The sequence below is a fragment of the Papio anubis genome, chromosome 17 (genome assembly GCF_008728515.1).
Source record: "Papio anubis isolate 15944 chromosome 17, Panubis1.0, whole genome shotgun sequence".
In the NCBI taxonomy this organism is placed as follows: Eukaryota; Metazoa; Chordata; class Mammalia; order Primates; family Cercopithecidae; genus Papio; species Papio anubis.
In genome coordinates, this window is record NC_044992.1 from 34048762 (window position 1) to 34063936 (window position 15175).

General features: G+C 44.3%; 1 protein-coding gene across 18 annotated transcripts in view; it reads left to right on the plus strand.

Annotated features, from left to right (window-relative positions):
* Positions 1 to 15175, plus strand: part of TEX14 (testis expressed 14, intercellular bridge forming factor) — a 142966-nt gene that overhangs the window by 103907 nt on the left and 23884 nt on the right. For 15 of the 18 annotated variants that reach the window (XR_002518120.2, XR_004179406.1, XR_002518118.2 and 12 more), the window contains 6 exons: positions 896 to 1002; positions 6488 to 6613; positions 6843 to 6928; positions 8742 to 9023; positions 10530 to 10630; positions 13395 to 13514. Coding sequence is in view for 14 of the 18 variants with exons in the window: in XM_021929097.2 (XP_021784789.2) it covers positions 896 to 1002; positions 6488 to 6613; positions 6843 to 6928; positions 8742 to 9023; positions 10530 to 10630; positions 13395 to 13514 (822 nt within the window). In the remaining 4 variants the exon portion in view is untranslated. The remainder of the gene's footprint in view (positions 1 to 895; positions 1003 to 6487; positions 6614 to 6842; positions 6929 to 8741; positions 9024 to 10529; positions 10631 to 13394; positions 13515 to 15175) is intronic. The other 3 variants (XM_021929105.2, XM_021929104.2, XM_021929106.2) reach the window with 1 other exon arrangement.

Genomic DNA, 15175 nt, shown 5'->3' on the forward strand with positions numbered 1-15175 from the left:
CCATTCTCCGGCCTCAGCCTCCCGAGTAGCTGGGACTACAGGCGCCCGCCACCTCGCCCGGCTATTTTTTGTATTTCTTAGTAGAGACGGGGTTTCACCGTGTTAGCCAGGATGGTCTCGATCTCCTGACCTCGTGATCCGCCCATCTCGGCCTCCCAAAGTGCTGGGATTACAGGCTTGAGCCACCGCGCCCGGCCAAGAAAAAGATTCTCTTAGGTTAGTCTGAATAACACTTAGACTGGAACCCAAGGGCCATGACTCCTGCCACAAAGATCTGCTGTCTTCATATTCATATAGGACGGGGAGAGTGGATTTTTTAAAAAGTTCTATCTTGTCTGCTTATTCTCCACTTGTACCCTGTCTGGAGTAGGTTCCTGGAGACCAACATTTTTGGGTAAAGACCTCAGATAAGTTGGGCACAGTGGCTCACACCTGTAATCCCAGCACTTTGGGAGGCTGAGGCGGGTGGATCACAAAGTCAAGAGATCGAGACCATCCTGGCCAACATGGTGAAACCCTGTCTCTACTAAAAATACAAAAATTAGCTGGGTGTGGTGGTGCACGCCTGTAGTGCCAGCTACTCGGGAGGCTGAGGCAGGAGAATCTCTTGAACCCAAGAGGCGGAGGTTGCTGTGAGCCAGGATCTCGCCACTGCATTCCAGCCTGGCGAGAGAGCCAGACTCTGTCTCAAAATAAAAACAAAACAAGAAACAAAACAAAAAAAAAGACCTCCAGATAAGAGATGGGTTAGCAGATAGGAAACATGTAAAGGGAAATCCTGGTAGGTCTGGTTATTTCTATATATTTAGCAGGAATAGCTTTGAAAATAGTGTGAGAGTGAAGAGAATGGGAATTCTCTCATCAAAGTACTGAAATCTGTTTATTGCTTTTTAAGCTGCCGACTCTTTGTGACCCTGGAAAACAGAACACAGATGAACAATTTCAGGGCACTCAAGGAGTCAAGGACAGTTTGGGAAGAAGCAGGATCCAAAATACCAGTAGGTGGGTCAACATTTTGTTGTTCTTAATGTCACTATGCCTTTAGACTTCTGCGTGTCTCTGAGGCCACTCGGTGATCTTCATATGTCTAGTGACAAAAGGGGACTGTGAGTGATGAAGAAGAGCAGCATCATAGGAAGTTGAGGAGACATCAAAGCCCAAGTGACTGACAGGTTAATCAGACAGAACTCATCAGTTGTTAGAAGCAAAGTATCTTGCCTTTCCACAACTGCCCAGATAGTTTTTCTTATAAAAACAAACACCAGTTATTCCATTTACCAGTGCTCCAGAAACCAAACTTATTGGAAACCAAGGTTGTTTAAAGTGTCACTGGCTCCAGAGGGAGAGTTGAACAATGTCACTATCACCCTGGGGTGTGTGATTTCCAGCCAAATGAATGAAATGAATTGACTTTAGCACAAATTACTGGAAGAAGAGTATGTGTATGTTTGTATATATATTCATACACATACGTGTATATAATATATTCATACATGTATATATATTCATGCACACATATATGTATCTATTCATGCAAATATATGTATATACACATATTTATGCATATGTATACATACATATATTCATACATACACACACACACATGCTGAGTTTTAAAGAACTTAATTAAAACAGGCCGAGTGTGGTGGATCACGCCTGTAATCCTAGCACTTTGGGAGGCCAAGGTGGACAGATCACTTGAGGTCAGGAGTTCGAGAGCAGCCTGGCCAACATGGTGAAACCCCGTCTCTACTAAAAATACAAACATTAGCTGGGCGTGGTGGCGGGCACCTGTAATCCTACTTGGGGGATGGAGGCTCAATAATCGCTTGAACAGCCAGGCACAGTGGCTCATGCCTGTAATTCCAGCACTTTGGGAGGCCGAGGTAGGTGGATCACAAGGTCAGGAGATCAAGACCATGCTGACTAACATGGTGAAACCCCGTCTCTAAAAATAGAAAAAATTAGCCGGGCGTGGTGGCAGGTGCCTGTAGTCCCAGCCACTCGGGAGGCTGAGGCAGGTGAATGGCATGAACCCAGGAGGCGGAGAGCTTGCAGTGAGTGGAGATCGTGCTACTGCACTCCAGCCTGGGTGACAGAACAAGACTCCATCTCAAAAAAAAAAAAAAAAAAAAAAAGAATCGATTGAACCCGGGAGGCAGAAGTTGCAGTGAGCTGAGATGGTACCACTGCACTCCAGCCTCAGCAACAGAGCGAGACTCTGACTCAAAAAATAGATAAATAAATAAATAAAGAACGAACTTAAGTAAAACAAATTTATTTGGTGTGTGGGAATTTTTTTTTAATTTTAAAAAAATTTATTAAAATTTTTTTTTTGTTTAAATTTAGTTAGGTATTATAAGTAAGGGAATTACTAAAGGGGCAATAAATGTTTTTTTTCTTTCTTTCTTTTTTTTTTTTGAGACGAAGTTTCACTCTTGTTACCCAGGCTAGAGTGCAGTGACGTGATCTTGGTTCACTGCAACCTCCGGCCCCAGGTTCAAGCTGCATCTCTACTGTCTCAGCCTCCCAAGTAGCTGAGATTACAGGTGCCCACCACCACGCCCAGCTAATTTTTTGTATTTTTAGTAGAGGTGGGGTTTCACTATGCCGCCCTGCCTGGGCTTTGAACTCCTGACCTCAGGTGATCCACCCACCTTGGCCTCCCAAAGTACTGCTGGGATCGTAGGTGTGAGCCACCACGCCCAGCCAGTACATGTTTTTCAAGGCAGACTAGTATATCAGTTTTAGGGGTTTTTTTCCTATGGATAAATGGTAGCACTCATCCACAACTTTGAAGTCAGTTCTGGAAAAAAAAAAAAACAAACTTTTTATTCCTCCCCCTAGTGGTGATTGAGACTAATGACGAGTTTGCTGTTTCATGTTGGCAAATATGTACATAAGGGAGAATGAAGGAAAATGTCCAGAGATTTTATTTATTTATTTTTTATATTTGTGTAGTGGAGTTTCACTCTTGTTCTCCAGGCTGGAGTGCAATGGCGTGATCTTGGCTCACTGCAACCTTCGCCTCCCAGGTTCAAGTGATTCTCCTGCCTCTGCCTCCCAAGTGGCTGGGATTACAGACATGCACCACCATGTCTGGCTAATTTTGTATTTGTTAGTAGAGACAGAGTTTCTCCATGTTGGTCAGGCTGGTCTCAAACTCCCGACCTCAGGTGATCCGCCTACCTCAGCCTCCCAAAGTATTACAGGCGTGAGCCACCGCATTCAGCCAGATATTTTAGATCAGTGTATTTTATTCCTATGAAGGGAATAATGAAGAACTACCTAGCTGGCATCAGAGTGTTTGGCACTTACACCACTTATAGAAGCAGATGGGATGACATAGCCATTAGATGACAAAGAAAAACCCGTAATTGTTGTGGCTTCCCCTGCTTGGCACCCTCTTCCCTCAGAAGTACAAAAAACAGACCAAAGAAAAGTTTAACATTTTTCTACCTGTTCATCTAGTCTTTTTGTATGCTTAAAAAAAGTGACAATTATGATATGTGTAGGCAATTTTATATCCTGATTTTTCACTTTACATTAGAATGTAAGCATTACTCTGTGTTATTAAAAAAAAGCAACAACAACAACCTGTAAACTTATTTTGAAATTGATGGGCTGGGCAAGTTGGCTCCCACCTGGAATCCCAGCACTTTGGGAGGCCAAGGCAGGCAGATCACTTGAGCCCAGGAATTGGAGACCACCCTGGGAAACATGGCAAAACACCATCTCTACAAAAAATTAGCCAGGCATGGTGGTAAGCGGCTGTAGACCCATACCCTCCCCTACTTGGGAGGCTGAGGTGGGAGGATCACCTGATCCTGGGGATGTCAAGGCTGCAGTGCCACGATTATGCCACTGCATTCCAGTTTGGGTGACAGAATGAGACTCTGTCTCAAACAACAACAACAACAAAAATAGTTGGATTTCACCTATGGTTGAATTTTAGGTTGCTTCATTCTTTATTCTATTATGAATAGGGACACAGTTACTTGTAAATAATGCTTCGTTTTTGCATTTTGGATTCTTTCCTCAGGATAGATTCTCAGAAGAAGAATTACTTGGTCAAAGGTTTTGAAGATTTTAAGGATAAGGATTCTTTTTTTTACCCCCCTTTTTAAGACAGGGTCTCACTCTGTCGCCCAGGCTTCCTTGCAGTGGCGCAATCTCAGTTCATGTTTTGTTTTGTTTTGTTTTGACACAGAGTCTTGCTATGTCGCCAGGCTGGAGTGCAGTGGCGCAAACTCGGCTCACTGCAACCTCCGCCTCCGGGGTTCAAGTGATTCTCCTGCCTCAGCCTCCTGAGTAGCTGGGATTACAGGCGTGCACCACCATGCCCAGCTAATTTTTGTATTTTTAGTAGAGATGAGATTTCACCACGTTGGCCAGAATGGTCTCAATCTCTTGACCTTGTGATTTGCCTGCCATGGCCTCCCAAAGTGGTGGGATTACAGGAATGAGCCACCATGCCCGGCCAATCTCAGTTCACTTTACGGGGCCAATGTGGGAGGGTCGCTTGAAGTCTGGGAGTTTGAGACCACCCTGGGCAACAAACATAGTGTGACTTCATCCCTACCAAAAATACAAAAATTAGCTGGCTGTGGTGGCAGGTGCCTGTGGTCCCAGCTACTTGGGAGGCTGAGGTGGGAGGATCTCTGGAGCCCGGGAAGTTGAGCCTGTAGTGATCTGTGGTTGTGCCACTGCATTCCGGCCTAGGTGACAGAGTCAGACCCTGTCTCTGAAAAAAATTTATTTTTTAAAAAGGAAGCTGATCAGATCTGCCCTCTCTGATTCAGCAGTCTCTCTGCTTTCTGGTCCAGCTGGGGAATAGGACATTCTGGATAACAGGGAATTCATATCTGTGCCACAGAGCACACACTCTTTTTTCTTTTTTCTTTTTTTTTTGTTTTTTGAGATGAGTCTCGCACTGTCACCCAAGCTGGAGTGCAGTAGCCTGATCTTGGCTCAGTGCAACCTCTGCCTCCTGGGTTCAAGAGATTCTCCTGCCTCAGCCTCCTGAGTAGCTGGGATTACAGGCGCTCGCCACTACACCCAGCGTGTTTTTGTTTTGTGGGTTTTTTTTGTTTTGTTTTTTTTTTGTATTTTTGTATTTTTAGTAGAGACGGGGATTTCACCATGTTGGCCAGGCTAGTCTTGAACTCCTGACCTCGTGATTCACCTGTCTTGGTCTTCCAAAGTGCTGGGATTACAGATGTGAACCACTGCACCCAGCCTACACTTTTTTTTCTTTGGAGATAGAGTCTTGCTCTGTTACCTAGGCTGGAGTGTGGTGGTGTGATCTCAGCTCACTGCAACCTCCACCTCCCGATTTCAAGCAATTCTCATGCCCCAGCCACCTGAGTAGTTGGTATTACAGGCATGCACCACCATGCCCAGCTAATTTTTGTTTTTGTAGTATAGAGTTTTCCCCATGTTGGCCAGGCTCACCTCAACTCCTGGCCTCCGCCTACCCTGGCCTCCCAAAGTGCTGGGATTACAGGTCTGAGCTACCGCACCCAGCCAGATCATGCATTTTTGAAAAGTTAATTGAATAGATGATAAAATGTACATGTTCATGAGATATTTATAAACTTTATTTTTTTTCTGGAGACAGGGTTTCACTATGTTTCACAAGCTGGCCTTGACCTCTGGGCTCAAGTAATCTTCCTGCCTCAGCCTCCCAAATGGCTGAGACTACAGACCTGAGCCACCATGCCTGGCTAGTTATGGGATATTTAGAGGAAAAAAAGACTCCCTTATGTTGCAAATGAGGAAGCCTTGGCCTAGACAGATTGATGTTTGCCAAAGTCAGATAGTAACCTAGTGGTAGGTCAGGTTCTAGAATTCAGTAGGACTAGATTGAAGGTTTCTGAATGTTCTTCAGGATCTCTGATGCCTTAAGACTGTTTTTAACAAATCAGCCAGGCATGGTGGCTCACACCTGTAATCCTAGCACTTTGGGAGGCCGGGGTGGGTGGATCACTCAAGATAAGGAGTTCAAGACCAGCCTGGGCAACATGATTTTCTACTAAAAATGCAAAAATTAGTCAGGCATGGTGGTGTGCACGTGTATTTCCAGCTACTTGGGAAGCTGAGGCATGAGAATCGCTTGAACCCAGGAGGCGGAGGTTGCAGTGAGCCGAGGTCGCACCACTGCACTCCTGGGCAACAGACTGAGACTCTGTCTCAACAACTACAGATGTTAATTGTGTTGTCACAGATATGATGGTGGGCCTGTTACCAGAGAATTCTGATGGAAGGGCAGGAGCAGAACCCTCACCTGAACCATCATCTGTGATTTGTGGCATTTGCAGGGGAGGCTCTGCAACAGCCCAGGGATTGTCTTGTGAAACTGCGCTTCAACTGTGGGTTTCTTCTACCTCTGAAAATCTCCCAAGAGCACTTTTATAATCACAAAATCTAAACTTAGAAACTAAAAATACTCTTAGAGATCTTATAGCTCAGTCCTTTCATTTCTTAGCCGAGGAAAACCTAGAGAGTCCACTGCCCAAGCCAAAGCCACACAGTTTGATAGTGCACTCTTCACTCTGTCAAGCCACTGGCAGGGACCTTCTGCGTCACCCAACTCTCACTGGGATTCTACCAGGTAAGGATCCTTGCAGGCTGGAAACTGGTGGTGGGGCAGGGATGGGGGCGGGTTCTGGCACCCTCTGCTGGTGCAAAGGGGTCAGTGCAACTCTAGGAATGGCTCAGAGAGTAGGAAACAGGTCCTCTGGATGGGCTAGTGGGCTTTCAGTTCTGTCAGGAACTTGAGCAAACTGATGTGTTTGTGTCCACCCTGCTCCCCCTACCTCCAAAAAACCCATGCAATTCAGGATGAGTGTGGATCCTGTTTCTTCTGAAATCTATAATGCAGAGTCCAGAAATAAAGATGATGGAGAGGTACACTTAAAATGGAAAAGTGAGTATAAAGTCATGGGTTTTGTTAGACAAAATGAAATTTAAAGTATATTTCTAATGTGGTTGATATTTCTAAGTATACAACCTATGTTGCACATTTAGAACCATAGCAATGTCCTTCTGAATTTTTTTTCTTTTATTATATTTCATTTTAAAAGCAGGGCCCTTCTGACTATAGACTTCAGAAGGGAAATGCTTTTTTTTTTTTTTTTTTTTTTTTTTTTTTTTTTTTTTGAGACGGAGTCTCGCCCTGTAGCCCAGGCTGGAGTGCAGTGGCCGGATCTCAGCTCACTGCAAGCTCCGCCTCCCGGGTTCACGCCATTCTCCGGCCTCAGCCTCCCGAGTAGCTGGGACTACAGGCGCCCGCCATCTCGCCCGGCTATTTTTTTTATTTCTTAGTAGAGACGGGGTTTCACTGTGTTCGCCAGGATGGTCTCGATCTCCTGACCTCGTGATCCGCCCATCTCGGCCTCCCAAAGTGCTGGGATTACAGGCTTGAGCCACCGCGCCCGGCCCTTTTTTTTTTTTTAATTTCTAGACTTTATAGGAAATATTCTTATTATATAAATGTATATTGTATAAGAAATGTAATAAAACAGTACACAATACAATAAGTCCTATTAATACTGTTAATAGGAAACAACAATGACTTTAAGCAAACTATGACTTTAAGCAAAATGATGTATAACAAAACCAATTTTACCATGGGCTAATTGATATAAACAAGAGTTAAGTTCCTACAGCATATTTCTGGTCACAAATACATCACCATACTTCCAAATAAAGACCAGAACACTTCCAGTATTAAACATTGAAATAAATGTGAGCTATGTACACATTTAAGAGAGATTAATAAAAACAGGTAAGATAAGTAATTACCCATTTATTCTAGTTCAGGGTCACAGGTGGCTAGAACCTATCCTGGCAGCTCAGGGTACAAGGAGGGAACCAGCCCTAGACAGACACCATTCCATTGCAGACTACTCACACACTCCCACTCACACAGACTGGGGCCATTTCGACACACTAGTTCACCTAACGTGCACATCTTTGGGATGTGGGAGGAAACTGGACTACCTGGAAAAAACCCATGCAGATATGGGGAGAATACTTAGGTGCCACACAGACAGTGGCCTCAGCTGGGAATTTTTTTTTTTTCCTCATCAGAATTACAATGAAACAATATTGAATAAAATGACATTATTTGAGGAACTGCTACATAGATATTTACTGTATAGCATTATTAAAGTGGAGAGTATGCAGTGTCACTCTCATATCCTGTGGGCATTATCCTTTGTATCAGTTTTCTCTTATAGGCTTAAAGGATATAATGTCTATTTTTAATACTAGTCGTAAGTGACATTAGCAGAAGTGTTCCACAACTTTTGAAATGAAAACATGCATGTATGTATGCACTCCAAAAATATGAGCTCAGTGTAGTCTGGAAAGACTAGACAAACTCAAATAGAATCCTTTCTATTATTACACACTGGGAACTTTAGATGTCATTTTTCCTGTTAAAATTTCACAGGAAGAGGGTCTATCTGTAAGTTTTTTGCTGTCTTTCACCCTGGAAGTCAGCAACAAGGGTTGTTGTTTGGGATGACTAACTGAAATTCCCTTCTCTCTGTCATCAGTTCTCCCCTCACCTCCCATTCAAGCCAAACAGGGCAAGCTAAGGATGATAACAACTGTAAAAAGGCAATTATTGTTACAGTATGAGTTATAATAGTATTGTGTATTTCTTTTAGATGAAAGCCTGTGTTTCCAGTGTTTACAGTGATGTTTTAAATGCTATTTTCTCTTGTGCCCAGTGGAGGTGAAAGAAATGGCAGAGAAAGCAGCTACTGGACAGCTCACCGTACCTCCTTGGCATCCTCAGAGTAGTTTGACTTTAGAGAGTGAGGCTGAAAATGAGCCCGATGCCCTGCTGCAGCCACCCATTGGGAGCCCTGAAAACACGGATTGGCAGCGAGTTATTGAGTATCATAGGGAAAATGATGAGCCCAGAGGAAATGCCAAGTTTGACAACACGGGCAACAATGACTGTGACAGTGATCAGCATGACAGACAGCCCAGGCCTGGAAGCTTCACCAGTAAGTTCACTTGCGGGAATCAGGATAGGTGAACTCAATCAAGTATCAGTCTGGAGAGGTGGCTCAGCCTGTAATTCCAGCACTTTGGGAGGTGAGGCGAGCAGATCGCTTGAGCCCAAGAATTTGGGACCAGCCTGGTCAACATGATGAAACCTGGTATCTACAAAAAAAAAAAAAAAAAAAAAAAAAAAGCTGGGCATGGTGGCACACGCCTGTAGTTCCAGGTACCCAGGAGGCTGAAGTGGGAAGATCACTTGGACCTAAGAGGTGGAGGTTGCAGTGAGCTGTGATCACGCCACTGCACTCCAGCTTGGGTGACAGTGAGACTCTGTCTCAAAATAAAAATAAAAAAAAGTTATCAGCTCTCAAAAAAGTAAACCTTCCAGCATATTTTTTTGGTTTGGTCCTCTCTACTTTCCTACTTTTCTGGAAACCTTGAATTCCAGGGGAAGGCAGTATAGCCATATATCTCATTGCATTTCCCACAGGCAAACAGATTCAGACACTGATCAGTTTTTATATTACTGAAACAGGCCCCTTTGTCCAAAGGAAGTAAAATAATCATGTACTGACCCTGGTTTTGGCAAGGAATTGAGCCTTCTTTACCTGGGGATAGAGGTGGGCCACCACTGCCTACTGCCCATGTCTCTGCATTGTATTCTAAGCTGGAAATAAATTCTCCCAGAATTTATTTAGAATGTATTCTAAGCTGGCATTAAATTTTCCCTCCAGAGAGTCTATGCTGGAGGAACCTAGAGACACATGACATTTATTGTCATCGGTTTATAGATTTACAGGTTAAAAAAAATGAAGGCCATATATTTTCAGTTGATAATTTGCTTACAATCAGGGCATGGGATATTGTTTCACAGTTGTTTATAAGTTAAAGAAAGATACATCTGGCTGGGCGCGGTGGCTCACACCTGTAATCCCAGCACTTTGGGAGGCTGACACGGGCAGATCACGAGGTCAGGAGATCGAGACCATTCTGGCTAACACGGTGCAACCCCGTCTCTACTAAAAATACAAAAATTAGCTGGGCACGGTGGCGGGTGCCTGTAGTCCCAGCTATATGGGAGGCTGAGGCAGGAGAATGGCGTGAACCCGAGAGCCTGAGCTTGCAGTGAGTGGAGATCGCGCCACTGCACTCCAACCTGGGTGACAGAGCGAGACTCTGTCTCAAAAAAAAAAAAAAAAAAAAGAAAGATACATCTAAAATTGTCATTTGTCTTAGGCAGAAAATCTATTGACTTGGGTATTGTTTGTATTTAGAATCTCTTTCTTGTCAAGCGTCACTCGCGAATGGGTGGGCACATGATCCAGGGCTGCATTTTGAGGTCAGGCTAAACTAACAGTCTCTACTCTCTGGACTGAATGTAAGGTATGGGATATGGCCACTCTTGGCAGAATATGTATACATCTCTTCTCTCATGCCACCTTTATGCTCTTCCATGTTGTCTGAATATCACTGAATAACTTTGGCCCTGACTGTGTTACAATCATTAGGTATCAGGCACCCATCTCCCAGACAAAAGGAACAACCAGAATATAGTGAAGCCTTTCAAGCAAGTTCTGACGCATTGGTGACTGTTGAGAAATCTTACAGTGTAAGTAATACTGCCTGGAAAGCCAAGTCGAACCCAAGGATCTAATAAGATAGATCTGAGTTGTTATGTGTTATGACACCAAAATAATATCTATAGTAGTTATTTTTGGCTGGAGCATGTGCCTTCATGTCACTGACATGAATAAAATAATCTTTCCTCCTGTCTGATACTTTTTAAAAAGTCAGTTCAACTCAGTGAATTGTGTATCCTGGAGATTGGGAGAGTACAGAAAAGTGTCAGATTCAGCTTTTGCACGTGAGTTTCTGATATAGTTGGGTAAACAAAACTGGAGCAAAGCTCCTTCCCCAGCAGATGACTGAGGTCAGTTAGGAGTAGGAAAAGCAAGGGCAGGGTTGCTATGAGAGTACCTTCACCTGGAATATCCTCTGAGGGCCAGACTCAGCTCCCAGCTCAGTGGAAGTGATGTGTTTGTGCCTGACAACTGCGCCTCAGCAGGATCCATTTGCATTTCCACTGCAGTTACAGCCTTGCTTCAGGGGTTTGACACACTCTAGGCCATAGCGCAGCCAGACTAAGAAACCAAAAGTTTTTTATTGTCATTGATGTGGGATTGCAATCATTTAAAGAATATAGACAGCAATTGAGAATGATACAATATATGAATACAATAGTGATAAAATGTAAGGTCTTTTGACCTATTATATTTAATTATGGCATACGAACCATTCATAAGATCAGCTTATTCTTTCTCTGACTTGAGGGCTGGAAGAACAGTCATATTAAGCATACTGGCTGAGCTGGAGAAGCAGGCCTAGGCAGAAAAGTGGGGAATGTCTGCAGGAGGCCAGGACTCAAATTCAGTTTGATGAGAGGTAAAGAGGAGCAGCTGTTAAGTGCACAGGAAGGGAAGCGTGTGGCAAAAAGCAGTGTCCGAGGAAATTAGTCACAAAATCTCTGCCAAGAGATCACTGAAGGTTGGGTGTAGTGGCTCACACCTATAATTCCAGCACATTGGGAGGCTGAAGCAGGAGGATCGCTTAAAGTCGGGAGGTCAAGACCAGGCTGGGCACCATAATATGACCCTGCCTACAAAAAATGTAAAAATCAGCTGAGCACAGTGGCTCACTCCTATAATCCCAGCACTTTGGGAGGCCAAGGTGGGCAGATTGCTTGAGTCCAGGAGTTCGAGACCAGCCTTGGCAACATGGCGAGGCCCCATCTCTACCAAAGATAGAAAGGTTAGCTGGATATGGTGCATGCCTGTAGTCCCAGCTACTTGGGAGGCTGAAGTGGGAGGATCACCTGAGCTTGGGGAGGTTGAGGCTGCAGTGAGCCATGATCATGCCACTGCACTCCAGCCTAGGGGACAGAGTGAGACCCTGTCTAAATAAAATAAAATAAAAATTAACCAGGCATGATAGTGTGCACCTGTAGTCTCAGCTACTCGGGAGGCTGAGGCAGGAGGATCACTTGAGCCTAGGAGTTCGAGGCTGCAGCGAGCTGTCATTGCGCCACTGTACTCCAGCCTGGGTGACCAAATGAGACCCTGTCTCAAAAAAAAAAAAGACTGAAGTGAGCCGTTTGTTTGGCCATATGGTAATCAGGTCCTGAATATTGCAAAATAAGCAGGAAAAAAGGGATGGAACAGAGATGCTATAGAAATAAATTTGCAGGCAGGTCGCGGTGGCTCACCCCTATAATCCCAGCACTTTGGGAGGCCGAGGTGGGAGGATCATTTGAGATCAGGAGTTTGAGACCAGCCGTGCCAACATGGTGAAACCCCATCTCTACTAAAAATACAAAAAGTAGCCAGGCGTGCTGGCATACACCTGTAATCCCAGCTACTTGGGAGGCTGAGGCAGGAGAATCACTGGAACCCCAGAGGCGGAGGCTGCAGTGAGCTGAGATCATGCCACTGCACTCCAGCCTGGTTGACAGAGGAAGACTCTGTCTCAAAAAGACACAGAAATTTGCAGGCTGGGCGTGGTGGCTCACGCCTGTAATCCCAGCACTTTGGGAGGCTGAGGCAGGCAGATCACAAAGTCAGGAGTTCAAGACCAGCTTCGCCAACATAGTGAAACCCGTCTCTACTAAAAATACAAAAATTAGCCGGGCATGGTGGCACACACCTGTAGTCCCAGCTACCCAGGAGGCTGAAGCAGGAGAATCACTTGAACCTGGGAGGTGGAGGTTGCAGTGAGCCGAGATCATGCCTCTGCACTCCAGCCTGAGTGATAGAGCGAGACTCCGTCTCGGAAAAATAAATAAACAAATATAAATTTGCTGCTTTTTACTATTTTATTTTTATTATTGAGAGTACATTGCTGTTTTTAAAATGCTTCTTCATTTGCCTTTAACCTACAATACGCAAGGGACTCACAGGTTCTGAGTAGCCACAGCCTCTTCATCTGTAAGATGATGCCAACACACGGGCTATGTCTCTGCCTATGAGGGATCAGGGTGTTTAAATTCAGTACTCAACTTGAGTTGACTAGGGCCTTTCTCCTTATTTAGAATATTAGAATAGGACGGTCACTTCATCTCCACCCATTCTGCAGATGATGCTGCTGAGGCTCAGGATTAGCATTCCTTCATGCTACTCCAGGCAGTTCACAGCTGCTTTTCCCCACCAGGAAGGGAAGGCAGAGGCACATGTACAAAGAGGTAGGGAGAGTCAGCTCAGAGTGTCACACTGACTGCTGGGTAGTGTTAGGTAACCCCGTTGTTAACACCGCATCCAACTATAAAGCGATTTGGTTACAATGAACAGCAACTTAAAAGTGATTTCCTACATTATTAATAGCATCAGTCCATGCAATCAACTTGTTCACCAGAGTCTTCTGAGGACATAACAGATGAATTTTTAACTCCAGACGATGAATATTTTTACTCCTCGACTGCTCAAGAAAACTTAGCTCTAGAGGTAAAAAACGCAGTTCAGGGTAAAGTACATTTTCACCTTTCTCCATTGCCTTATTTCTTTTATTGAGAAAAATAGCTTACATATCAAAGTATATAATGTGTACCAGGGTTTTTTATACCTTTTTTGGTGTCAGGAGTGTGATATGAACCTATGCGCTCATATGTGTTTTGAAAAAACGTCTGAAAGATTTTTTATTTTTGAGGATGGGAGGTCATGTGCAGTTTCTCCCCAAATTTGGTTACTGCATTTATACAGCACTTTGTACTTTTTTTTCAAAACATTTATTTATTTTTTTAAATTTTTTGAGACAGTCTCACTCCATCATCCAGGCTGGAGTGCAGTGGTGTAATCTTGGCTCGCTGCAACCTCTGCCTCCCAGGTTCAAGCGATTCTCCTGCCTCAGCCTCCTGAGTAGCTGGGATTACAGGTGTGCGCCATCACACCCAGCTAATTTTTGTATTTTTAGCAGAGATGGGGTTTCACCATGTTGGTCGGACTGGTCTTGAACTCCTGACCTCGTGATCCGCCCGCCTCGGCCTCCCAAAATGCTGGGATTACAGGTGTGAGCCACCGTGCCTAGATCAAAACATTTTTATTCATGCTACCTAATTCACATATTCTTCCTATTGGGAATGGACGAGGCTATCATTCCTGTCTCTGAGGAAGACTGGTGTTCTGCAGATGTACGGAATTAATTAACTCCAGCCTGACAAGCTTTAGTGATGGGAGAGCCAAGATTGAGGCAAGGGTTCAGCAACAAATATGAGACTGTCCAATATATCAAGTTTTCTTGGGAATCTGCCTAGCTTTTACAAGAACCTGCTGTACAGAGTATTTTCATTTCTAAAATGAATTTTGTTGGATTCTCTTATTTACTTATTTTCTACCCTACCTCCCTGCTAACCTGGCACCTTTTTGGGATCTTTTACCAATATGAAAGGTGGGGTGGAGGAAAGGGAGGATTGTATGTGTCAATCACAGTATTTGACTGATAAGAATTCTAGGATGCATCACAAAGATATAATTTCAGGCCAGGCGCAGTAGCTCACGCCTGTAATCCCAGCACTTTGGGAGGCAAAGGTGGGTGGATCGTGAGGTCAGAAGTTCAAGACCATCCTGGCCAAGATGGTGAAACCCCATCTCTACTAAAAATACAAAAATTAGCTGGGCGCAGTGGCAGGTGCCTGTATTCCCAGCTACTCGGGGGGAGGCTGAGGCAGGAGAATTGCTTGAACCCGGAGGTCAGAGGTTGCAGTGAGCTGAGATCGTGCCACTGCACTCCAGCCTGGGCAACAGAGTGAGACTCCATCTCAAAAAATATATATATAATTTCAGCTTGGTGTGGTGGCTCATGTCTATAATCACAACACTTTAGGAGGCTGAGGTGGGAGTATTGCTTGAGCTCACGAGTTTGAGAACAGCTTGAGCAACATAGCAGAACCTTGTTTGAAAAAAAGGAAATGAAACATTACTAGTCCCCAAAAGACCCCTTGTGCTTCCCCCATCCAGTCACTGCCTCTTCCAAAAGGAACCATCATTCCGACTTCTTACCTCATAGAGTAGTTTCGCATACCAGGCCAGCTTTTAAACCTTATTTAGCTCTTTTGATAAAGCTCCCAAGAACCAAAACATCTTTGTTGGAAGATTGGGATGAACAGGGA